The sequence below is a fragment of the Mustela putorius genome, unplaced genomic scaffold, assembly GCF_011764305.1.
Source record: "Mustela putorius furo isolate JIRA1106 unplaced genomic scaffold, ASM1176430v1.1 tig00003834_pilon_pilon_pilon, whole genome shotgun sequence".
NCBI lineage: Eukaryota > Metazoa > Chordata > Mammalia > Carnivora > Mustelidae > Mustela > Mustela putorius.
Genome location: NW_025421987.1, coordinates 135,001,148 through 135,025,230, shown reverse-complemented (window position 1 = coordinate 135,025,230; position 24,083 = coordinate 135,001,148). Strand labels below are relative to the sequence as shown.

Here is a 24,083-nt window from a genome sequence, read left to right as displayed (position 1 = left end):
AGTGCCTCAATGTTGGTAGCATCCTGAGGAATGTGAAGCAGTGGTGTCCACCAAGAAATCTTTGAAAGCATTTATTGTACTTTTGTTCCTGTTATCTTGTGAGTAACAAGATAACTCACTTTAAATGTGGCTTTTGAGGTTTTTCCTAGTGTTTTTTAAGTATTCTGGGAAGGGATCCTGTCCACTGGCATGGTGTGATTATCAAAGGTTTCTTTTTTTAAAAAAGATTTTATTTATTTATTTGACAGACAGATTACAAGTAAACGGAGAGGCAGGCAGAGAGAGAGGAGGAAGCAGGCTGGGATCATGACCTGAGCCGAAGGCAGAGGTTTTAACCCACTGAGCCACCCAGGTGCCCCTCAAAGGTTTCTTATGTTACCTTAATGTTGATGACAGGGGAGTGCTTTTCGGAAGGCCAGCTCTTAGGGATCCCTGGGATCCCTGGGAGATGTCTCCTGCACCACACTCATCCACATTCCTGTTGCTCAGGACGTTCCCTGCCCCCACTCACTTGGTTCTCCTCCCTCTCCCCATGGACCTGCCCCACTTAAATCTCTCACCCTGTAAATAACTTAAAAAAAAAAAACCATTTAATAGAGGAAAAGAAACGACTACTTTTCTATTTGTAGATTTGTGTTAACTTTTCTTCATTCTTGAGAATGATTGAATTCAATGTAGCCTGGCAGATTGAGTTTGTGAATGCTAAATGTAGACACAGATAACCCTTTGAAAATATCAGATTACATGTGAAGTTAGTTGTCCTTGTTTTTCCATTTTTGGCATGAAGCATATTATCTAAGTTTTGTGTCCACCTGGTATTAAAAAATAATGTGAATTCCTCTCCTTTTTTGTCCTTTTGTTTTTTTTGTGTCTATATTCCAACCGCTTGTGATTTTTTTCTAATTAAGATATATACTTTTCCCCACTTTTGATTTCAGAAGAATAATAAAGCTGCTTTGCCAGCTGCTTCTCAAATTCAGTACCTTAAGTTAGAATTGGTTAAGTGTTTTAGCTTTTAATTTGATGATAGTGCTTAAGAGAAATTGTAATGCTTGATTCCCGTAACTTGTCACTGTGGTTTCTTTAAAGAAAGCCGAGGGTGCTGTATGTACGAACTTTAAAGACTTTAGTTTTAGGAGTTTTTATGTTTAGAAGTAACATCTCTTAGATGTTAATACCCCTGTGTATGTATAACTGAAAAACATTGAATACGAGAAAATAATGCTTTTTGGTCTTTCATGGTAAAGTAGATTAAGAAATGTATATGTAGGAAAGGTAGGAGATTGTAATTTACCAATAATTCTTAAAAGAAAACCTGTTAATATTCAAGTGTATAGATTGAATCTCGTTGCCTAAAGAGAATAGTTGCTTAAGAATGGATACATGCTGAATTCTGGTTTTTCTAAAAAACTGAACTTAACTAAAAATACGACTGTTCCTTCAAATTCATGATATTCTTGCTGTGGTAGGTTCTACTAACAAATTTGAAATGATTAAGTTCAGATGTTTTGTATTTTTTAGTTCTACTTAAGAAAATAAAGTTTATAACTATAGCTTGCTCTCTCATAAGCAAAATTTCCCTCTCTAGAAATGTAAGTTGCTCCATGTTTGGAAAAAAGGCAGTTATCAGAGGAAGAACACATACGTGGAGTTGCTTGTACACAGAAGCCCTAACTGGCTTGCTGCCGCAGGGCTGTGCTCCCAGTAGTTCTTCCCACTTCCCTTGTGGCAAGCCAGCAGAAGTCCTGTCGCCAAGACACTGGATGTCATCTCCTTCGCAAGCAGCTCTTTTCCTGTTCAGCGCAGCTTTCTTTCTCCCTTTGTTAAGTTTCTTTATCAGCTTTACTTTTTGTTCTGTTTTCCTCCATCTGATCCCCTCCGTTTTTTCTTTCTGTTCTTTTATTACTTCTCTCCCCAATTCCTCTGCAGGAGAATCAACGAATGCAGCAGAAAATAGACATCGTAACAAAAGAGGTGTTTGACCTCCAGGAGACACTCCTGTGGAAAGATAAAAATATTAGGGTATGAAATAAAATTGGGCTTCGGTCTGAAGCTCATTGATGAGGAATAGACCAATATAATTTAAGTTAGAAATTCCTAAAAATCTGTCCTTTTGGTTATTTTTGAGCATTTATACACTGAAATGGGAATAGGCAGAAGACAGAAAAAAACTTCCAGGGAAAAACGTGATAGTATATCTGGAAAGAACTCTTCTTGCTAGCAGGACTCTGGGCTTGTGAAACCTACAAAGTAGGAACTTTCTAGGGAAGTTTATTTCCCCAGGATTCTCATCCAGAAGCAACCACAGGATTTAATTCAAACTCTGTGGGTAATCAGATATCCTTACATTGCAAGAATTTTGGATGAGAAACAAGAGAACAGTGAGTAATTAGCATCCCATAAATCCTTGGTGAATAAAATAGGAAGAGATTAACATCAATTTAGTTATGGAAGTGGATAGGAATGTGATTTGCCACAGTTGCCAAACCATGACGTCATCTCTAATTATAACCTATGTCTCCCCAAAGCAGGGAGGGGGGCGGTGCCCAGAGAAGGAAAGTCTTCAGGGGTTTTTTGCTAAGCCCTTTAGATAGATTCCAAGCGTATGGAGGCTGGAAAAATTCCCACCAGTTCATCCCGTGTCACCCTTGACATGTGCCCCACCTCATACTGTGAACTCTATTCTGCACTGGGGGTGCCACACAGCCATAGCTGCCAGACGCTTACCTTGTCAGGGAAGGGCTATGGTGGAGGGAGCAGAGAGAGGGAAGAAAGCCCTTGTCTTGAGAACACAGAAAGTTTTGTTCTGCTTGAGGTCAGGTGGCGTAGGGAAAAGTTGGCAAAGATCCCCAAGAACACCTATGATAGACATGCCTGGATGAGCAGTCCTCTGGATCATAACCTTCATTGTTGATGGGGGAGTTCTTTTATCCACTTCTTTTCATATATCTAAGGACATAGCCTCCCCCCTTTTTTTAAATTAAAGATTTTCTTTATTTGTTTGAGAGAGCAGGAGTGCTCGAGCTTGGGTGGGGCTTGTTAGAGGGAGAGGGAGAAACAGTCTCCACTGAGCAGGGAGCCCTACTCACTGCATCCCAGGAACCCCCAATGATGACCTGAGTGGAAGACAGATGTTTAACTGACTGAGCCACCCAGGCGCCCACTGCCCCCCATTCTCTTATTAATAAACACATGGGAAACAAAATTATTTCTTAAGAGTTTTTAATATTTAAAGTACTGAGTTTCTAAAATTCTAAAAGCTAGAAGAGCCTTCTGGAATATAACTTAAGAGTTTTGAAATTCTGATTGTGAGCTACTAAACTTATTTACATTTTTACTTGGGGAATTTAAAATGAGATATGAAAAAATGTATGGCACAAAGTAGGTAATTTATAAAGGTTAGTTAGTCTGGTCACTATCTAGAATGGTCTTTTAGGACCTTCACATAATTTTTTGTAGCACAGATCTGTAGGTCCATGATTTCTATTTTATATAATTATCTCAGTATTTAAACCAATTATTTTGGATCAGCTATAGGAAAACTCCAAACCACTCAGTCCAATAAAATAGCTATTCAAAACAAACAAAAATTTATTTTCTACCAAAAAGATGTGCTCATAGTTAAGACAGATTACTTGACTTTTAAATATTCATGGCATTATTGAATGAGCAAGTGGCTATCTTCTTTCTGTATGGTATATAATAATATGTTCCTTTGGCTTTTTTAAAAAACTAAACTTAAATTTTTTTTTTTTTTTTAAATCTGTGATGGGGCATGTGTCAGAATGGCCTTCCTTTTTAAGGCCAAATGATAGTTCATTGTATGTGTGTACCACATTTTGTTTATCCATTCATTGGGTGATGGACACTTAGTTTGCTTCCCCCTTTTGGCTCTTGTGGTAATGCTGCTGTGCACATGAGTTTGCAGCTACCTCTTTGTGGTCCTGCTTTCTTTACTTTGGGTTGATAGCCAGGAGTAGAATCGCTGTGTAATATGGTAATGGTATGTTTAAGTTTTTTAAGGAGTAGTGAGACTGTCTTCCACAGCAACCGTACCATTTTCCATTCTTATCAGCACTGCACAAGGGTTCTCTTACCAACACTTGTTTCTGGTTTTTCTGATAACCATCCTAATGTGGTCCTCCCACGACTTGCACAAGATACATTTTCAATATAGTCAGTGACTTCCTCATGTATCACTTGTTTCTAGCTTCATTTTCAAGATTTAAAGTTAGTGACTTAATAAAGGAACATGGCCGTAATTCTCATGTTAGAGTTTAGTTTTCTTTGGTTTTCCTCCATTGATCCTTGTGGTCATGCTTGTAGTCCTAAGGCGGTTCCAAGTGCCAGTTGGCTATGTATAGAATAAGCACATACATGGGACTGGTGTATCTGGATAGCCCTGTGTGAGGCTCCATCCCATTCTAAGATATTCTGGCCCCATGCAATTATATGGAGAAATAACCTGTTGTCCCCAGAGTTCATCCTGATATACATATCTTTCAGGCTTCCTGACACTAGAATTTGAGGTTAGTTCAGGGGTAAAGAATTATTTAGATCTCCACAGGCATGTAGTTTTTATCCTAAGTGGGGGGAAAATGTCTACTGTGAGAGCTATTACTGAATGCAAACACAGGGTAGCAGTTTTATGCTCAGGTGCTGCAGAGGATTTCAGATCAGCGAGAGTACATTTGCTCCAATTAGAAGGTATTTCAGTAGCCCTCGAACTTTGTGGTGAAATGGGAGAACTTAAAGGATGTATTTTATTTTCCCATCCATAATTATGGGAAAATAAAGTTAAGTCCCAAAGTAAAGATAAAATCCATTGCTATAATACGTAGGAAGAGGAACCAATGGCATGTACTAGCATTTGCTAGAATTTCTAGTTTAAGATTGGTCTGTTCCTAAGAGCATCTAGTGGTGGTGGTTATGTAGAGCATGTTGTGGCAGTGATCACTGACCTGGTTGTATGCGGTGATGCATGGCGAAACTATGCACGCAGATACCAATAACCCACAAATATCTAAGCCCTGGAGATCAAGTGTCTGCCAACAGATGGGAAAGTATTGCTTGTGCTTTTTTGTCCTGAGCTTAACATTTGTTATTAATGCAGTGGAGTGGTAATAGTAGCTTGAAGTGTTAGGATAAATGCCTAAATGATTAATATGAAGGCAGACTCAAGACACGCCATATGGTGTGAATGTAAATTGCTGAAAGGAAATTAGATATTGTTGTTGCAGTTTGGGTAAGTATGGTGTAGGGCTACTTAGAGGCTTCTTTTCCAGCGCATCTGGGATGACCGTAAGGAAACAGAATTGTGGCCTTCTTAGGGCTGTGATAGAGAAAAAGTATGCAAAGGCTTTGAAACCAAAAAGAACTAGATTTACTTTATGGCTTTGGCACTTACTGCGACTTTGGGCCCCCCCCAAAAAAATGTATATATATAAAACTTCTGAGCTTCAATTTTCTGATCTGTGAAATGGGGATAAGACAAGTACAGGATATAGAAGGGAAAAATAATATATTAGGGCAAAATTACATGTCTCTGTAGCAGTGCCTGTTGTACAGTTGGAGCCTCATGGTTGGTGGCTGCCAGCTTCTCTTGTCGTAAGATCAGAATGATTTAGAACACTGTCCACTTACTCAGCAGTCAGTAATGAAACCATTGGCTCATTTCTAACCCCATAAACTGAGAGGAAAGGTACCTGCTGTAGTTTAACTTCTTGGCCTGTTGGGGCTGTTGGCAGAACATATTAAATACAGGAACACTGATGTAGTGAAAGGTTTTTTCAGAATAGTTCAGCTGTCAGGTATCTGCATGGGCTGCTTGCCTGGGGTATGTTTTGAATTCTGGGTTATGGCCTCCATAGAACAGATTCGTTCTGTCACTGATAACCTGGGTGTGTGCCTGCTTCTGCCCTGTTGGCCTCAGCACTGACAGTTGTGATTCAGGCAGTGGTGGGGGTGATCCAAGTGGAAAGAAAGTGCTGGGCTTTTCCTCAGCGCTTCCTGGGAGTCGTGCATGGCAGCAGTGCTTATGCTGTGTACGTGTTGTCCCTTCTGTTTTCAGATGAGAAATCTGAGGCCTAGGTAAGTTAGTACGTGCTGGGACTCAAAAGCCTGACCCCCAAACCCATATTCTGCTGCACTCCATAGGTGGGCTGTATTTATTTTGTCAGTGTTTTCTTTTTCCCATTTAGAAAGGTGTATCAGAAACCAGATTCTTAATTGTATTTAACTAAATTAACAAAAAAACAGGTCCTTGAGAATCCCTTTGGAGATTAGCTATTTTGAATTAAGTGGTATTTGAGGAATATTTTGCTGCACTGTTTGCGGAACAATCACTACAGCCAATATTTAATTAAAATACCTTGTATATATTGGTTATTTTTTCTTCTAGGGCCATTAAAATTTTTTAACTAAAAAATTTTTAATTTTCTTAATTAAAAAAATTTCACTGTATCCTGATGAACAGTTTTAGTTAAACATAAAATGTAGTCATTTGTTTTGGTCACCATATGAAAATGTAGTAAGGTCAGTAAGGAAAACTTTAATATGACTGCTATCTTCATCTTCCTTTTCCTGTTTTTTATTTTTTTTTCTTTTTTTTCCCCATCAACTGGAAAAGAAAGATCAGTTCTCCTGCCTGATGTGATAAGCATGTTTTGGCAAACTGATGCACGACTAACCAGTTTTTGCTGAAACCCTCCTGTGCAGATGTGTGTCCATATGACTTTGTATTTCTGCCCATACCTAACTGCTGGTTTCCAAGCTTTACCGCTCCCTTGTCTTTTAAGGCCTTATCTTTGTTTATTTGAATTAGGTACACTCTGCTGCCTCTTTCACTTGCTCTTTTTCTGTGCCATTCTTTCCCTTGCTACCCTGTCTAAAACCAGGCCCTAGAGAAACAGAAAGAATACATTGCCTGCCTTAGGAATGAGCGCGATACGCTCAGAGAGGAGCTGGCTGACCTGAAGGAGACAGTGAAGACAGGAGAGGTACGTTAGCTTTAGCCCGGAGTTCAAGTTCCTCAATGCTTTATTCTTCCTTCCTTTCATCCTGTTATCTTTCCCAGCCTGAAGACATCCTAGCATTCACTCTTCAGTGCAGATTTGGTAGGTTTCAGTTATTTCTTCTACGGACCTATATTCCGTGTAATTAGTTCTAACCCAGTGTTGCCTGTGGCAGACATATTGACGCAGGGTCACCTCACAGAGCATACTACTGCTTCCGTGTTAGCCATGTTTTGTGATGGTGGCTTTTTTCCTTTTCCACAGAAACGTGGCTTAGTTATAATCCCTGATGGCACTCCCAATGGGGATGTCAATCATGAACCAGTGGTGGGAGCCATCACCGTGGTGTCTCAGGAGGCTGCTCAGGTCTTGGAGTCTGCAGGAGAGGGTCCACTAGGTAAGACACTGGCTGCTGCTCTGTCGGCTTGGATTTACTGTCCTCTTAGACTTCCGGCTTACTCATATCCCATCTTGGAAAACAAAAACAACACAAAGTCTATCTGAGGTTTATCTAAATTCTTAACAGGAAGAAATCTGGGCACAGAGTCTTTAGGCATCCTTGAACTTGGGAAACCAGCATTTGGGTCATTGTATGGCCTCTGCATGGAAACACTGTTGGTGTAAACACATTGCTTTTTTACTTAAATACAAACCTTCCGGGAAGAGATAATCCAGCATATGCATCCCAAGGAACCTGTGGGCTGGTAGGGGACTTCCCAAGTGTGATTTAAGTTTCTTTTTCCTGGAGAGTCTAGTTTTGTGCTTTGTTACTTATCCCAGGGTTGCAGTGCCACCGCATTTCTTAAGGCAAGAAACAGGTGACCAAGAAGTCAGAGGAGTGTTTTTTTCTAGAGCAAGGCTTCTGAGCCTCTTAACATCTAAGTGTCTTAAATTTAAGCCTTTGAGACTTTAATAACACCTCTCCCAGGAAACCACGCAGATGCTCATCCATTGGCTCTACTAAGAATTCAGCTCTAGAGGAAGGAAAGTGGCACAGATACTCCATTAACACCAGCTCATGTTTTTTTTTTCCTTTTGTTTTCATAATGTGTAGGTTTTCTAGAGGACTGGGACCTTTTCAGAGTTAGTAAACACATTCTCTGAGGCACAGAATTGCAGAGACAGATCACTTTGATAGGACAGAGGCTGTGGGCGGGGCAGTGGGAGCCGCTGTAGAGAATGCAGAGTGTGTGGCTGGAGGCAGCCCAGGGCTTCCTCTGCTTGTTGGGAAGGTACTGGGAAGCCAGCACTTAACATTCGGCCGTGACCCTAGTTGATTGGAGGAGGCTCTGGCTCAGCGCTGACTGCTGCTTTTACTCATCTCTGGCCCCTCTCAGTCCAAGGGCCTTGTTTTAATGGCGTGCTTGGGAAGCAGCAGCCCAACCCCCAGGCCAGGAGTGAGCCCTAGCAATCCTGCCACCATGCCTCAGATTAGCCCATGACTACTTGAAACTCGGAGTTTCCCCATTTCCCCTCACTAGTCTCTGAGGGCCTTTGCTCCTCAGCATTGTCCTCCCATTTTCCCTGTTCCAGCCTCCCTACCCAGGCCCTCTTGTACCCCTTCTGTCTTCTCTCCCAGATTTTATTTGCTCCTGTGAGGCTTAAACCTTGGAGCACCCTGCATTCGAGTTGTCTGTCTGCTTGTGAAAACATGTTTGAAACAAGGAAGTGATCTTTGTACTTTGGTTTGTCTTTCAGTGGAAAGTCACTGCCCTTGGGAGCAAATATATTTAGTGCCTTGATAGCTATTTTTTGTATGGAAATATGTGTTGAATAATTAAGTATTTTTCCTTAGCACTGAACTTAAGCCTTCATTTCTTTTGATAATTGAGAGCTATAAGTTACCAGATTTTTGCTGTTTCTGAATTTCAAGAATGATTTTTAATTGTTTCTGTACTATATCCTCACAAATTTAGTTTACAACCTTTTCCATTTGTTTTAGATGTCAGGCTACGAAAACTTGCTGGAGAAAAGGAAGAGCTACTATCACAGGTAAAGGCATTCTTCTCACTGGAAGATAATGTTAATTTAACGGACTAAATAAATCACATGGCAAAGCAAATTAAAATGTATGCAAGAAAGAGATGCACTTATTTCAAACATCAGTATTCAAGATTTGAAGATTGAATTCAGGATTTGAAGGACAAAAAGATAAATTCATATTTTGCCTTTTTGTTGTTTCCTGTTCTTAAAAAAATTATGAGACGTGGAGTTTAAGGAGTTAAATAGCTCTACAAAGCTTCTTGTAAAGACAGAAGTTTCCTGCTCTGCCTCCTCATCTTTACCCTGACCATGCTGATTGGTTCAGCAGATTCTTTCCATGTGTACTGTTCTCATGTATTTCTCTCCCACACGCTCATGTTGCTTCTTGATAGTTCTGTTTTGGGCACTGTCTGTTGACATCTCTCTGTGCAAGAGAACCATCTAGCCTTCTGTCCCCAGCAGCATGCACACCCTTCCCATCTCTGGTCCCAGCAAAGGCACAGCGTGCATCCCGTCGGCACGTGTCACTGGGACTTGTAAGCAGTTGTTATGGAGCCCCGCAGCGTTCCAGAGCTGCCTTCCCTCGTCATCACAGCTCCCGCTCCCCCAGAGTTAATACTACGGCTTTTCTTTTACTCTGCTGGGTTTCCTGTGTATTTATGACTTGCGTCGCTGCTGCGCCTGCAGCAGTAGTTGAATCTGCTCTTAGAGATTGCGGTGCACCAAGTATTCTCTCTGTTCTGCTTGCTGGTTCTTGGAGCATCAGACCTGGCCCCCTGGGAACTTCATGGCCTGTTCCCTCCACGCCCAGCTGGGCTGCCCTTTGTCCCCGCCTAGGGTTTCCTCTGCCTGTGGTTGAGGTTGGAGTCCCTTTTAGCAATGCTGTAGGCCTTCCTCCTTTTTCATTCATTCTGTTTTTGGTACATCCCCCAGTAACTTCCTGAGAAAAGGATATATAGGCTATAAATTTTTCATAACTTTGGAGGCCTCAAAATGTCTTCATTTTACCCTGTTACTTGATTACAGTTTGGTTAGAGAATTCTTGGAATTTTTCCTTCTTCTTCTTCTTTTTTTGTTTTTTTTTAAAGAAGTTGCTTCATTGTCTTCTGGCTTCCAGTATGGAAGCCAACATGTTGAAGATTTTAAGGGCATTCTGATTTTTCATCTTTGGTATGTGACTTCTTCCTTTCTTTAGTGGCTTTTATCATACTTTCTCCTTCCTGTTTGGAGGTTTCACAGTGATGTGGTTTGGAGTTGTCTGCATGTTTTGGGCCCCAGTCAATTCTCAGAATTTCTATCCTTCAATCCTGGGAAACTTTTTTGACTGTTTTTCTCCCTTCCCATAATCTGTTATCTCTTTTTGAAACTCCTGTTCAGTCATTCGAATGTTGAATGAGATGCCACTCTTTAACAGGCTCCATTCTAGGCGTTTGGCATATTTCCATGAACTACTCAGCTAAATAATCCCTGCACTAGGAGACAGATCTTACATTCTAGTAGGAGGAAACCAGACAATAAATAATAGATGGAATGAATATGTAAGTTATATGGTATGTTCGAAGTTTGTGTGACTGCACTTACTGTATGTGTTTCTCTAGCCACATTTAGTGGCCATAGGTGCAGGCGTGGGTGGATGGAGTTGGATTTTACCCAGGAGTATAATTAAGCAGAGGAGGTGAGGGCATATGGAGCAGAGTATTGATAATGATGACCCCAAAGATGAAGTGGGTAATGAGGCTAATGGGTAATCCAGGAAGATGTCAAGGCCCAGTGGAAAGATGGGAAATATCACTGGGATTGAAGGACTGGGATTTGGGTTCCTGAGAGAGGGAGCAGGAAAGACCAGGAGTAGAGGTTGGAGAAAAGATAATGGGACTAACTCATGCAGGGACTGCACTTAATCAAGTGGGAGAATCCAGTATATGACTATGGGAGAATAGTGATGGCAAGATCCTTGGAGAGGAGGTGTTCCAGAAACTGCCATCGGTCATAGGAGAAATTCTCTATGTAGGTGGATCTTTAAATTGCTCCGGCTATACTTGAGGGAGCATAAATCAGGAGCTAAGTGGTGAAGGAGTAGGGCGATGGCAGTGATGAGGGGTGGTTGGTATGTGGAATCAGAGGGGAAGAGGTCAGGAAGTAGGGATTTTAGGGAGCACTGATGGAGAATAGTTGGGCAGCCGCACAAAAAGCAGGTCATGTGTTCTGTTTTCAGGCCCAGTGGTAGGAGGGCTCTGGGAGAAATCACCAGAAGGTCAGAGGGCTGCAGAGTGAACAGGCTTCTCAGGGGAGAGTGGATTTCTGCTAACACACTAGATAAAGGGACCATTCAGAGAAGAGACTGAGGATGAGGGGAAATGGTAATCCAGATTTTTAGGCATTGGGAAGGGTTAGAAGGTGCAGATGGGGGTGACAGCTGTACAGAGCCCTTCAGGGAAGAGTGTAAGAGGATGACTATTTTTGAGATGGACATAATGATACTGGGGATAATGAAGAACTAGTCCTGGTTCACTCAAGGGAGATGTTGAAAGGGTGGAGGTGTCTGGGAAGCATGGGTTCCCTCCCAGTGCAGAGCTCACCCTTTCCCCACTGGGGATATGGCCCACTTAGTCCTAGTGCCCAGGCTTCCCTTTGACCACTGTTGATGGGGTACCAGCTAGGGAAGCCCCCTTAACTCTGAGCATCACACTCACCCTTGACCCTTGATGATGAAGGGCAAAGGTGGCCTGGGGAGGCTTGGTCTTGGTCACAGAGGCAGTTCCCCCTTGTAGTTCTGAGCTGTTTGCTCCCCAAACTCTCCTGGTAAGAGTTGTAGTCATTTGGGGGAAAAATGGCTCTGATTTCTGAAGGAAGGGGCAGTAGACCTCTGGGATCAGCACTTTTTTTGTTTCTCTCCTGTTTGTCCATCCCTTTTGATCTCTTTTGCTCTACTTTAAAAAGATTTTCTCAACTTCATCTTTGAAAACTTCCATTGGCTTTATGTTTCTCTTTATGTTTTCCGGATGTAGATATTTTTACTTACCTCAGAGGATATTGACAGTTTGTCACTGTTCTCTGTTGTTTCCTTCCATCTGCATAGTTTATTTCCTAACTAATGCTGTTTGGCCCTAAGTTTCAGGGCCGGTGGTGACTAAAACCCTGATAGGCAGCTTTTAGCACATGTAAGGCTGATGTGGCTGGGTGTTTTGTTGGGAAATTTTGATGTGGGTATGTTGGTCTTTACCTTAGTCTAGGCAGACAGTTCTACAGGGAGACATCTCCCAGGACTCTGCATCCACGGAGCAGTGTTGCTGGCAGGATCCTGGGGATTGAGGTCGGACCGGGGGCCTTAGCATCATTACGTGTCTGTTCATCTGATCTTGTTTTCCGTGTGTGCAGGCTCCTGTCTCCACTGGGCCTTGTCTGTTCCCAAAACTGAATCCCTTCGCATTTGATTCATTATCAGTTTCTTCAGTTTATAAATTAAAAACCCCTGTAGCCTTATTAAGGTATAACTAGTATAGAATAAGCTGCTCATACCTAGGGTGTACAAATGTCCTACCGTATTCGTTTCTGAGGGCGGCCCCTACAAAGTACCACAGAGGTAGCTTAGAGGAATGGAAGTGTCCTGTCTACACAGTTTTGGAGATTTAGCAAGTGCCCATGGTCGGGTGACAGCAGTGGCAGTGCCTTCTGAGGCCTGTGAAGGGCTGTCTGTCCCACACTTCTCTCTGGCTCCTGGCACTTTGCTGGCAGTTTGTGGCATTCCTTGGCTTGTGGATAGCATTCTGTGTCTTCACATCGTCGTCCCTCTGTACGTGCCTATCTCTCTGTATGGCACCAGTCATACTGGATCAGGGGCACACCCCATTCTAGTATGGTATCATCTCAGCTCAACTAAATGCATCTTCACTGACTCCATTTACAAATGAGTTTACATCCTGAGGTACTGGGAGTTAAAACCTCAACATATGAATTTTGTAAGGACACAAGTCAACCTGTAACAATACTCACGAAACCATGACCACAATCAAAATGGTGAAAATATTCATAACCCCTCCAAAGTTTCAGTGTCCCTTGGTAAGCCTTCTTTCCTCAGCCTTCCTCTCTCCCCCTGTCCAGGCAACCACTATTCTGCTTTCTGTCACTGTGGATTAGTTTCCATTTTGTGAGGTTTATATAATTGGAATTACATAGTATGTCCTCTTCCTTTGTCTGGAATCTTCTACACAGTGTACTTATTTTGAGATTCAGCTGTGTTGCACCTATTGGTAGTGCTTTCCCCTTGCTGGGTAGATGTGCCATAGTTTGTTCAGCTTCCTGTTGATAGATATTTGGATCATTTCCAGTTTGGAGCTGTTATGAATAAACTATAAATATCCTTTATTATGGGTAAAATAAGGTAGATCACCTGTAAAGCCAAACTAAAAAATACGTTTCCAACTGTTTCTGTATACAGAAGGTTTTCTAAATATTTAACCTAATATTTAAGTGTTCATACTTAATACTTAATATTTTAATTAAATTTAATTTTAGTATTTAATTGAATTCAATGTTTAACATTTAAGTTTCCTAAATATTTAGCCTAGGATATTTACCCCAATTTTAAGACAAAACACAAACACCTAACTGCCTGTGGAATTTTATTAAAAACGGAATTGAATAAAAGTAGTGAAAAACGCTGAAAAGATCTGCTGTTCCACCAGCCTACACACAACATCAAATAGGGCTGTTTTGATTGGGACACCTGGTCCTGGAGCTCACTCCTTCTGGATGTTCCCAGTTTGTCGCTAGCGCATCTGGCCCCGTGGCCCCGTGGTAGGCACTCAGGTTCTGGGCGGATGACTTGTGTGGCCAAGGACCCACTGTGTCCTGTGGATCTCATGATGGCCCTCTCTTTCTGCTTCAGATCCGAAGGCTGAAGCTGCAGCTGGAGGAGGAGCGGCAGAAGTGCTCTCGGAGTGAGGGCTCGGCAGCAGACATGGCGGGGCTGCACAATGGTTCTGACCTGCAGTTCATCGAGATGCAGAGTAGGTACCTTGGCCAGGCCAGCGCCACTCCATGGGGAGGCTGCCCGTCTCCCACGTGCATCTCTGGGGGAGCCATGTTACAAAGATGGCTTAATCCTTGGCAAGTCCAGAGTGTAGTCCTGATCTCAGTGGTCTGGCCGGGGAGAGCCTTCTGGCAGCCTCTGCACTTCAGGGAATGGAGTAAGAGAGGACTGGGTTAGTGCTCTTACCCTTCTGTGCAGTGATTTCTAGAGACATTTTGGAAATCGTGTCCTCCTGGCACTGTCCTCTTCCACACCTGGGTCAACTGTCAGCTCCCATACAGCACCTTTCCCAATGATATTTTTCTTGTGGAATCTCTCTTGGATAGTGGGAGGATATATTTGGAACTAACTCATACTAATGTTGAACAGTTTTAGAACTTTGCTGGAAGTTTTCTTATTAACCAAATGAATCCTTATAGATAAGAATTTAAAACAAGGCCAGAGTAAGCCTCTTCAGTTTACCTCATGCAGTTTTTCTCCTTTCTACTTTTGACCCCATGCTGGCTTTTTTTTTTTTTTAAAGATTTTATTTATTTATTTGACAGAGAGAAATCACAAGTAGATGGAGAGGCAGGCAGAGAGAGAGAGAGAGGGAAGGAGGCTCTCCACTGAGCAGAGAGCCCGATGCGGGACTCGATCCCAGGACTCTGAGATCATGACCTGAGCCAAAGGCAGCGGCTTAACCCACTGAGCCACCCAGGCGCCCCCCATGCTGTTTTAAAATGCCTTCTGTGTCCACAGTAATGTAATCTCCATGGTGGGGGGAGGTCAGCAGCCATTCTTACATAGTTTGATAATGTATCATTTGTGGAGAGGGGAGACTTTTTCAATTTTAATTGTGGCTTTTCTGATAACTTATTTTAAAATATCGGTTATTCCATGGCCTTTTCATCTAAATATTTTTGCATTAGGCTAAATAGAAAAGGCGTCTTGGATTAAAGCTTATTAATACTGTTAATACTGCCTTTTGAAGTTAGTATCATGTCCTTAATTAGAGATCAGCTGGGACCCTTGTGACTCTTATTGAATATTCTAGAAATATTTTGGCATGGAGGATAGATGAAGATGGGCATGAGGAAAGGCAGGCTGACTAGCTGGGAGGCTGTGAGGATCAGCTGGACCAGTACAGTGGCTACCAACAGTTTTAAAGAAGGGCAGGGAGTAGATTTGAAAGAGATTGGCCTAAAGCAGCAAATTCAAAAGGAGTCACACTGAGGGAGAACGGGCATGCCTGACGTGTGAATGCTTCTAGGGCGGGTGGGCATTATGGAGCTAGTGTCTGGGAAGGACCCAGAGTGAACTGTCGAACGAGGTGGGCTCAGTGGGACCTGATAGACTGGGTTTGGCCGGCAAAGGAAGCCCGGGGATGGAAGCATGGTGTGGTCGAATGGAATTTCATGGCAAGCATGAAAACAGGAAGGAAAGGGAGGTTTGCCACGAGAAGGAAGCAACACATTGTGATAGTAAGTGTCTGGGATGAAGGATTAAAACCAGATCCTGAAGCTTCTGTTTTAGAGCCCAGCAGTAGGAACTCTTGTCTGTCACTGCCAGAGGGGCCTTCAGGGAGACAGTTTTATAGCTCTATTACTTTCCAGGTGACATTAACTACCTGTGAGAAGAATCTCTGCCTGAAGATTATAGAAGTAGTTATAACCTCAATGATGTGGAAAAGCAGAAAGGTTCTTAAGTTAGATGGCTTAGATTTGGTTTATCTCCTATAGGCCTTATGATTCCTACCCTATAATCATTTCAGGTGATTTTTGTGAAATTTGGTTGGCTGGAGTGAATTTTCAAACTTATTTTAAATGACTTCTTAGGTCAGAAGTACAACTAATGATTTAGAAGTCTGCCCATCACATTATCACAATGTTACTGAAAAGCATTTCTTTGAGCAAATGTTTATTAAGCACAGGCCCAAAGCCCTTGGTGAGATACAGAGGTAGACTAAGGATGGCAGAGCCATGGCCCCTCTCCTCAGGTACACAGTGTTTAGAAGGCATGATCATCTTAGAAAAGCCATTAAAAACATGACAGGGAAGGTGAAGTTACAGGAGACTAAGTAGAGGCATGCTGAGGACATGAGTCAGAGGTGGGCAAGGAAGGGTCCTCGAGGTATGGCAGCAGAAGGGAGCCTGGAAGGAAGGAAGGTGAGGGAAACTGGAGGCTCCTGGGGGAAGGGCGGCACGTAAGGTTGTCGGGGGCCACTGATGCACTGATAGGGCTCTCCTCAGTGGTCAGCCTCCCCACACCATAGCATAAAGAGTCACATTTTCTTCCAACTCCCTGGTCCAAGGGATGCTGGGATCAGGTGTTAGAGCTTCTGGCAAGAGAGCCATTCTGGAGTCCAGGCTGCAGAGGTGCTGTGGCCACCCCGTGGGCATTTGCGTTCGTCTCCTTCCACTTTACTGTCCCCTCCTGGGCTGCAGAGGTTGTCACTGCCTGAGGTCACAGCTGCTGACAGGTGATTGACTGTTCTCTTCTCTTCTAGGAGATGCCAATAGACAAATTAGTGAATATAAATTTAAGCTTTCAAAGGCAGAACAGGATATAACCACATTGGAGCAGAGTGTAAGTACTTGTTTAGCATGCTACCAAGTGATTAACACTCCCTTTGCAACTTCCTGCATCTGAGTGGCCAATTCCAGGGGTACCCAGCTTTCCTTGGGCTGTCTCTGTAGTGGGGTCTCTGTAAAAGCTCTCAAAGTAGAAAAACCAGCAGAGAAAACCTGGCAGGACACTTCAGCCTTTTGTTAGTTGTAAAAATGCACAAGACTATAGTATAATTGTTTTTTCCAGATTATTTTAAGAGACTTTAGGAAGACTGTAGCTTGAAAATCCCTTATTGCACTTTTCAGAAAGTCCAAATGCTTTTCCATTCAGTGAATCTTGTCCTGCAATGTTAATTTGGCACTTAAATAATATGTTCATCATAAACTTAACATGGGAAATTGACTCTGTAATGACTCTCCAGCTGTAATCCTCTCCAGGGACATTTCTTGATCTATAAATAGCCGTCGGGTTCTGAGAGGCCCTATGACTCACCATGAGGGGATGACTTGGGATTTCTAATGATGCTGTGTTTCCATGTGGCTGCGAGAAAGGGGCTCCCGGTGCTCACTAGCAGAGGCTCGCGTTCTCTTGTTGACAGATCAGCCGGCTCGAGGGCCAGGTGCTGAGGTATAAGACCGCCGCGGAGAATGCTGAGAAAGTGGAGGATGAACTGAAGGCGGAAAAGAGGAAGCTACAGCGAGAGGTACCTGCTGTTGCATGCTTAAAGAAAAGATCCTTTGCTGCCTGAGGAACTGAATCCTGGGTCCAAGTCTTAAGGGAATAGCAATGGAGGCTCTTCCTCTTTGGTGTTGGTTTTTGACCTGCACAGTGACTGCCATTTACTTTTAGGCTTTGGTCAATTAGAAACTAAGAGAAAGGACAGGTCTCCCTTCTGTTGTAGAGCTGGTCTGTCTCCCCACCTGCTGTCTGCCCTTCCTGGGATTGAGGCTCAGTGTCCCTGCTGGGCACTGCCAGCTGGCAGAAGAGAGCTGAGGCCACGGGGTGCCATGCAAGGCCGAGCTGGCAGCACTTCTGTTCTTGGGTGGGGGGGCATGGTGGAGGGTGCTCAGGTGGCACTGGGGTTCACGTATGACCATGTGAAGTGACCCAGCTCTCCCTGTCTGCAGTTACGAACAGCACTGGACAAGATTGAGGAGATGGAGATGACCAACAGCCACCTGGCCAAGCGGCTGGAGAAGATGAAGGCCAACAGGACAGCACTTCTGGCCCAGCAGTAGGAGGCTACCCTCTGGCCCAGGTGCTGCTTCTGGGGCCCCTCCCAGAGGGACTGACTTTTTGTCCATTGACACAGACCCCCTTCAGTACTGTTTGAGTTTTGTCATTTAAATAGCCACCTTTGTATTTTATAATTTATGAGAGAATGGAACAGGTTTGAATCTTCATGAATGAACACTTTGGATTTCGTTTGTAGTTTGATTCTAGACTAAGAGCTGGTCCATGCTGTTTTTATTTTTTATTTCCATAATTTTAGAATCAAGTTTACTCACCACTTTTCCCCAACTGTCTCAGTGACTGGGCACTCGGAGGCCTTGGCACGGGTTCCGGAGGACAGCAACTCTGTGAGTGCCCAATGAGATAACTCGGCTGGAGACCTCGGAAAACACAAGTGCCTTCTCCACGGTGCAATTCAGACTTCAGTCATCTCCAGCGGTCAAAAGACACTTACCCTTGATTTCAGATAGCATTTATATTTTAGTGAAGAACCAAGTTCACAGGTGGGGAATATATGTTTCACTCAAATTTCTATGTTTGGAGGAAAAAGCCTTTTTTTGTAAAATATTTAAATTTATATAAGAAAATGTTAGAAAAAGATATGGGGAGTGTATATAAAACTTGCTTTGTTGCATGTGGCTGGGCAAGTCCAAAGCCTAACACTCTTAAAGTAAGAGCAGGGCCCTTCGTCTTCAACATCAGCTGTGCTGTATCTCATGTAAAGTATCTCATCTGCTGCTGCTTTGTGGAATGGAACCTCAGACAAGCCCGGCAGGGTGGGGGGAGCAGGCAGGCGGGAGGTCGGCCTGAAGACTCTATTAAAACGCACCCTCTTGCTGACCACAGCTGGCTACTGACACATTCATTCAGTTCAAGGGGCTTTTATCATCGAATGTGGCTACTCTGCAGGCTTTGTGATTCGCTTTTGCCCTCAGAATCAAGGTGGGTTTATGGAGATGGTGGCTGTATCTTCAGAACCAAGGCTGGGAGAAGTCTAGTGAATTAAAGGCACATGAGATAAATAAAGCTGACTTGAAACTAGATGCTACAGCTAACTTGAATGTGAAGAAAATCTCTACAAATTACCCCCTTCTTCAGAGCAATGAGCCTTTTAATTTTAAAATACGAAACCACTGTCCTGAATGGAGGGGATTTCCTATAGTCCTACCAGTAATCACCTATGTGGGAAATGGGGGAGAGGGGAAGAGGGTGAGGTCCTGGAGTCAGGCTGGGGGCTGCTCAGCCTGTGCCCCACTGGTCTCACCGAGCCCTACTACTGAGCCACCCTTTGACTTTTTCGAAGTTCTATGTGGTAGAACCTGACCTTGCCCCTTTTGTGGTACAACAAATTTGTCTCCTGTTGTCCTGGTCTCTTCCAAAGGGAATGGCTCCATGTCTTCATTAGGTAGAGTTCCCTGTTCTTTCTCATGGAACATTCTTCACTGAGTCTTGTAATCTGGATTGTACCTCAGTACTGTGGGTGTTCTTCCTCCCTGTGCTCAATGCACATTTCTGTTAATGCAGGCTAGTGTTAAGGCAGCTTATTGTAATGACACCTACAGCTTAAGTTTGTAATTTTATGTCATCCTTCAGACAAGAATAACTAGAACTTTATCTTAAGCTGGTAGGATTCAGATCCATTAACAAAGGGGGCTCACTGAAGATGCATACCAGTTACAAACTCTGTAAGGACTGCTGTCTTCTCGCAAGTTTTTTTTTCATTAAAAATTAATTAGCTTTGGTTAAGTACATAGTAACATTATCAATTCAGCTTTCTCCATATTCAGTGTCACCAGAGCCTCTTACATGTTCGGCACCTCTTTCCAGAGGCATATGGACCAATGTAATTCATATCTGCTGATATCAGAAATTAGAATACCAAAGACTCAAACCAGAGCAAGATCTATAAAATCTCCAAGGCCTTTTAAGAATTCTTTTCAGATGCCCAGAGGGCTTTCAAAAGACTTTTGGATTCTTCAACACAATCAGGTATACTGTAGGTGAAAATGGATCTAGAAAACCTTTCAAGTGTAGTGAAATTAAATCAATCATGTTAGGACACATTTGACAATTTATTTCTGGTCACTCCACCGAGCGTGAAAGAGTGCTACTAGTTAGAGGGCAAATGGGAGTCGTCAACTGTAAGACCTACCCTCATCAGGACACAAGGCAAGACCCGCACAGCCCAGAGTCCACAAGGGAGTGTGGTTAGCACCTCTCGAAGACTTTGTACAGATCAGGCAGGTTAGCAAGCTGTAGGATATTTCCATCTTCTGTGAAATGTCTAGGAGGCAGAAGGTGTGAGCGTAAGGCTTTATAGACAACGTGTTCCACAGTCCGCTTCCAGGGGTTTGCAGAGGAGCCGGACACTTCCCCCTGGAAAAGATGTGTTAGCGGTCACAAGCATCCCTATTTGGCCCACTCACATCCCAGCATTTGTGGTTTCCCGGCTGACCTGTACTGGACCTGGATGTCTTGCTCATTACAATCTGCTGTTTTCCTAATGCTGGTGAGACATCCCTCTTCTCAATCTCTCAGGGATCCTACAGCCCCAAATGTTGAGAGGTGACAACAGGAAGAGAAGTCAGAGACTTTCTCCCATGGAACTTTGTTTCCATTCGGGAGGAACTGTGGATTGTAGCAGGATCTAATGTAACATCTGATCCGGACTATGATGGACTAGGATGTTCAGTAGGAAGTGCAGTCACCCAAGCCCTTTCTGTGTACAGAAAGGTCTGTAAGAAAAGCTAGGGATCTGACCTTAGTACTGCCCTGTTCTCCTGGCAGAGCAGTGGTCAGATTAAATGGGCCAAAGCTAAACAAGCGTGGGGAGACTGGGGGCTATGTGCTGGAGGGCTAACGACAGGAGACGAGGGCTCACTAGCCCTGGGTCATCCAGCTCGGCCTCCCAGCTCTCACTGTGACAGCTTATGCTTTCACGTTTGACAGGTACTGGGATAATTCTAGAGGGACCTTCCAAACCAGTAGAAGGAAGCAGAATTCATGAATAAAAGCTGACCATTATGTTTAAACCTTATGTGCAGTGAAATCCTAGGAATTCAGAGGTAGCAAGTTTCATTTCCTAAACGTTGTTATGAGAGCCCAGCCCCTTCCCGGGTGCTACTGTGCGTCACTACAGTACCTGCTGGCCCGAGAGGGTCGACTCCTCAGATACGTACTGCTTCCGAATGGAGTAAAACATAGCACATTCTTTACTGAGGCTTTCAAAACATTCCTTCTCTTCATCCCAGTTCACCTAGTCCAAAGAGAGAATTTAATACCTCAGCATAGGTACTTGCTGAATGAAAATGAAACACATTTCATTTCCAAGTCAAGGTCACAGACTACTTAAAGCTTTTTACATGTAAAATTTTAGGCATTAAATCTATAAACTGGAACTGCTGAGTACTGCTGGGGTAGGTGGGGTAAGGGGGGGCCGTCAAGCTGTGTTACCCTTTCCATCATTCCATGTGAAGGTGTGGCCCCATGCCCTCTCCCCCAAGCCCACACGCAGGTACCCCCATATTAAAAACAGCTTGACCACTTGCCTCCGTGGCTAGTCGAAGAATGAAGATAGGCAGACCCTCCAAAGGAGGCACATAGTTGTCGATCAGCAGGGGTAATCCAGTCAGGTTCCCTTCCTGGTTGTGAAGAAAAGGCCACAAGAAGGAGACAAGAAATAAACTATTACAGTTTAATCAAGTTCCTTTTCCCCAGTGCTCCCTCCACATGCCCACACTTCGGGCAACCAGGTGCTTGACTTAGCTGGGCACCAGGGGTGGGAGAGCAAAGCACTTAAAAAGCTTTTTGTACTGACATGAAGCAGAACAACTACTTTTTTCAATATGCTCACCAATTAAAGAATACAGAGATATGGAAAGCCCCAAAGTTTAAGCATAAGAGGAAGAAACAAAGCAAGTGGCCGGCATCATCTCATTTACTGTGGCCTGTAGGGACTGTGGAATTCAGCTCTCTCTTGTCGGGGTCCTTCACCCTGGGAACAGTAATGGGCATGACTGGATGAGAAAAAGGTGGTGTAACCTAGACATGAAAATAGGGGGTGAGGATGTAAACAGATGTCTCGTGCTGCTTCTCACAAGGGTGGGTGGCCTTCTCACCCTGACTGAGGACCAACTACAGAACTTGGCTCTTACATGAGGAATACAACAGAGGAATACAATGGCTGTTACACACCTCATCGATTTCCAAAGAGAAATAGTCTGTGAGCATCTCAGCCTTCTTCTTCAGAAACTCAACAATGTACTCGGCAAGTCCTTCTTTGGGACCATCTTCCTCCGTCCAGCCACTCTCAGGACTATCCAAGGCTAGCATGGCCAGGTCAAACAGTGGTGCTGGCTCCTAGAACAAAGACCACGTTAATAGTCCCTCCAAGTGAAGCCTGAATTCCTTCCCACAAAACTACCACAGGCACACCTTGGAGGTACTGGTTTGCTTCCAGACTGCTATGTAAAGGAGTATCACGTATAGTGAGTCAAATGAATTTTCTGGTTTCCCAGTGCACATAAAAGTTAGGTTTACACACATATATCCTATTTATGAAATACAAAATAGATTATATCTAAAAAAACAATGCACATAACTAAAACTTCTCAGCTGCAATCATCAAAACAGCATGGTACTGGCATATACACAGACACATAGACCAATGGAACAGAACAGAGAGCCCAGAAATGGACACTCAACTCTATGGTCAACTAATCTACAAAGCAGGAAAGAATGTCCAATGGAAAAAAAAGTCTCTTCAATAAATGGTGCTGGGAAAATTGGGCAGCCACATGCAGAAGAATGAAATTGGACCATCTTCTTACACCACGCACAAAAATAGACCCAAATGGATGAAAGACCTAAATATGAGACAGGAATCCATCAAAATCCTCAAGGAGAACACAGGCAACCTTTTCAACCTCCGCCACTGCAACTACTTGCTAGACCCGTCTCCAAAGGCAACAGAAACAAAGGCAAAAATGAACTTTTGGAATTTCATTAAGATAAAAAGCTTTTGCACAGCAAAGGAAACTATCAACAAAACCAAAAGACAACTGGCAGAACTGGGAGAAGATATTTGCAAACAATGTAACAGATGAAAGGTTAGTATCCAAAATCTATAAAGAATTTACCAAACTCAACACCCAAAGAACAAATAATCCAATCAAGAAATAGGCAGAGGGGACACCTGGGTGGCTCAGTTGTTAAGCATCTGCCTTTGGCTCAGGTCATGATCCCAGGGTCCTGGGATCGAGCCCCGCATCGGGCTCCCTGCTCCATAGGAAGCCTGCTTCTCCCTCTCCCACTCCCCCTATGTCTATTCCCTCTCTTGCTGTGTCTTTCTCTGTCAAATAAATAAATAAAATCTTTAGGGAAAAAAAAAAAAAAGAAATAGGCAGAGGACATGAACAGACATTTCTGCAAAGAAGACATCCAGATGGCCAAACACACACATGAAAAAGTGTTCCACATTACTCAGCATCATGGAAATAGAAATCAAAACCACAATGAGATACCACCTCACACCAGTCAGAATGGCTAAAATTAACAAGTCAGGAAATGACAGATGCTGGCGAAGATGCAGAGAAAGGGGAACCCTCCTATACTGCTGGTGAGAATGCAAGCTGGTGCAGCCACTCTGGAAAACAGTATGAAGGTTGCTCAAAAAGTTGAAAACAGAGCTACCCTATGACCCAGCAATTTCATTGCTCAGTATTTAGCCCAAAGATAACAAATGAAATGGTCCAAAGGGGCACCTGCACCCCAATGTTGATAGCAGCAAGGTCCACAACAGCCAAACTATGGAAAAAGCCCAGATGTCCACTGACAGATGAATGGCTAAAGAAGATGTGGTATATATATATACAATGGAATATTACTCAGCCATCAAAAAACCTGAAATCTTGGGGCACCTGGGTGGCTCAGTGGGTTAGGCCTCTGCCTTCGGCCCAGGTCATGATCCCAGGGTCCTGGGATCGAGCCCTACATCAGGCTCTCTCCTTGGCGGGGAGCCTGCTTCTCCCTCTCTCTCTCTGCCTACTTGTGACCTCTCTGTCTCTCTTTGTCAAATAAACAAATAAAATCTTTAAAAAAAAAAAAAAACCTGAAATCTTGCCATTTGCAACTACGTGGATGGAACTGGACTATGCTAAATTAAATAAGTCAATCAAAGAAAGACAATTATGATCTTACTGATATACAGAGTTTAAGAATCAAGGCAGAGGATCATAGGGGAAGAGAGGAAAAAATGGAACAAGATGAAATCA

The 24,083-nt window shown here is 43.3% G+C and overlaps 2 protein-coding genes across 36 annotated transcripts in view; one reads left to right on the top strand and one right to left on the bottom strand.

The window, feature by feature from the left end:
• The window catches only part of LRRFIP2 (LRR binding FLII interacting protein 2), a 106,744-nt gene extending 87,890 nt beyond the window's left edge, over nt 1–18,854 (top strand). For 19 of the 28 annotated variants that reach the window (XM_045089104.1, XM_045089102.1, XM_045089100.1 and 16 more), the window contains 8 exons: nt 1,930–2,022; nt 6,897–6,998; nt 7,278–7,410; nt 8,956–9,005; nt 13,885–14,005; nt 16,517–16,596; nt 17,177–17,281; nt 17,706–18,854. In XM_045089104.1, coding sequence (XP_044945039.1) covers nt 1,930–2,022; nt 6,897–6,998; nt 7,278–7,410; nt 8,956–9,005; nt 13,885–14,005; nt 16,517–16,596; nt 17,177–17,281; nt 17,706–17,816 — 795 coding nt within the window. In that variant the 3' untranslated portion in view covers nt 17,817–18,854. The remainder of the gene's footprint in view (nt 1–1,929; nt 2,023–6,896; nt 6,999–7,277; nt 7,411–8,955; nt 9,006–13,884; nt 14,006–16,516; nt 16,597–17,176; nt 17,282–17,705) is intronic. The other 9 variants (XM_045089106.1, XM_045089105.1, XM_045089103.1 and 6 more) reach the window with 4 other exon arrangements.
• The window catches only part of MLH1 (mutL homolog 1), a 52,800-nt gene continuing 44,627 nt past the window's right edge, over nt 15,911–24,083 (bottom strand). For 6 of the 8 annotated variants that reach the window (XM_004759390.3, XM_045089093.1, XM_045089095.1 and 3 more), the window contains 4 exons: nt 22,006–22,170; nt 21,360–21,452; nt 20,954–21,067; nt 19,865–20,187 (listed from right to left, as the gene is read on the bottom strand). In XM_004759390.3, coding sequence (XP_004759447.1) covers nt 20,020–20,187; nt 20,954–21,067; nt 21,360–21,452; nt 22,006–22,170 — 540 coding nt within the window. In that variant the 3' untranslated portion in view covers nt 19,865–20,019. Of the gene's footprint in view, nt 16,513–19,864; nt 20,188–20,953; nt 21,068–21,359; nt 21,453–22,005; nt 22,171–24,083 lie in introns of those variants that run through there. The other 2 variants (XR_006609296.1, XM_045089096.1) reach the window with 2 other exon arrangements.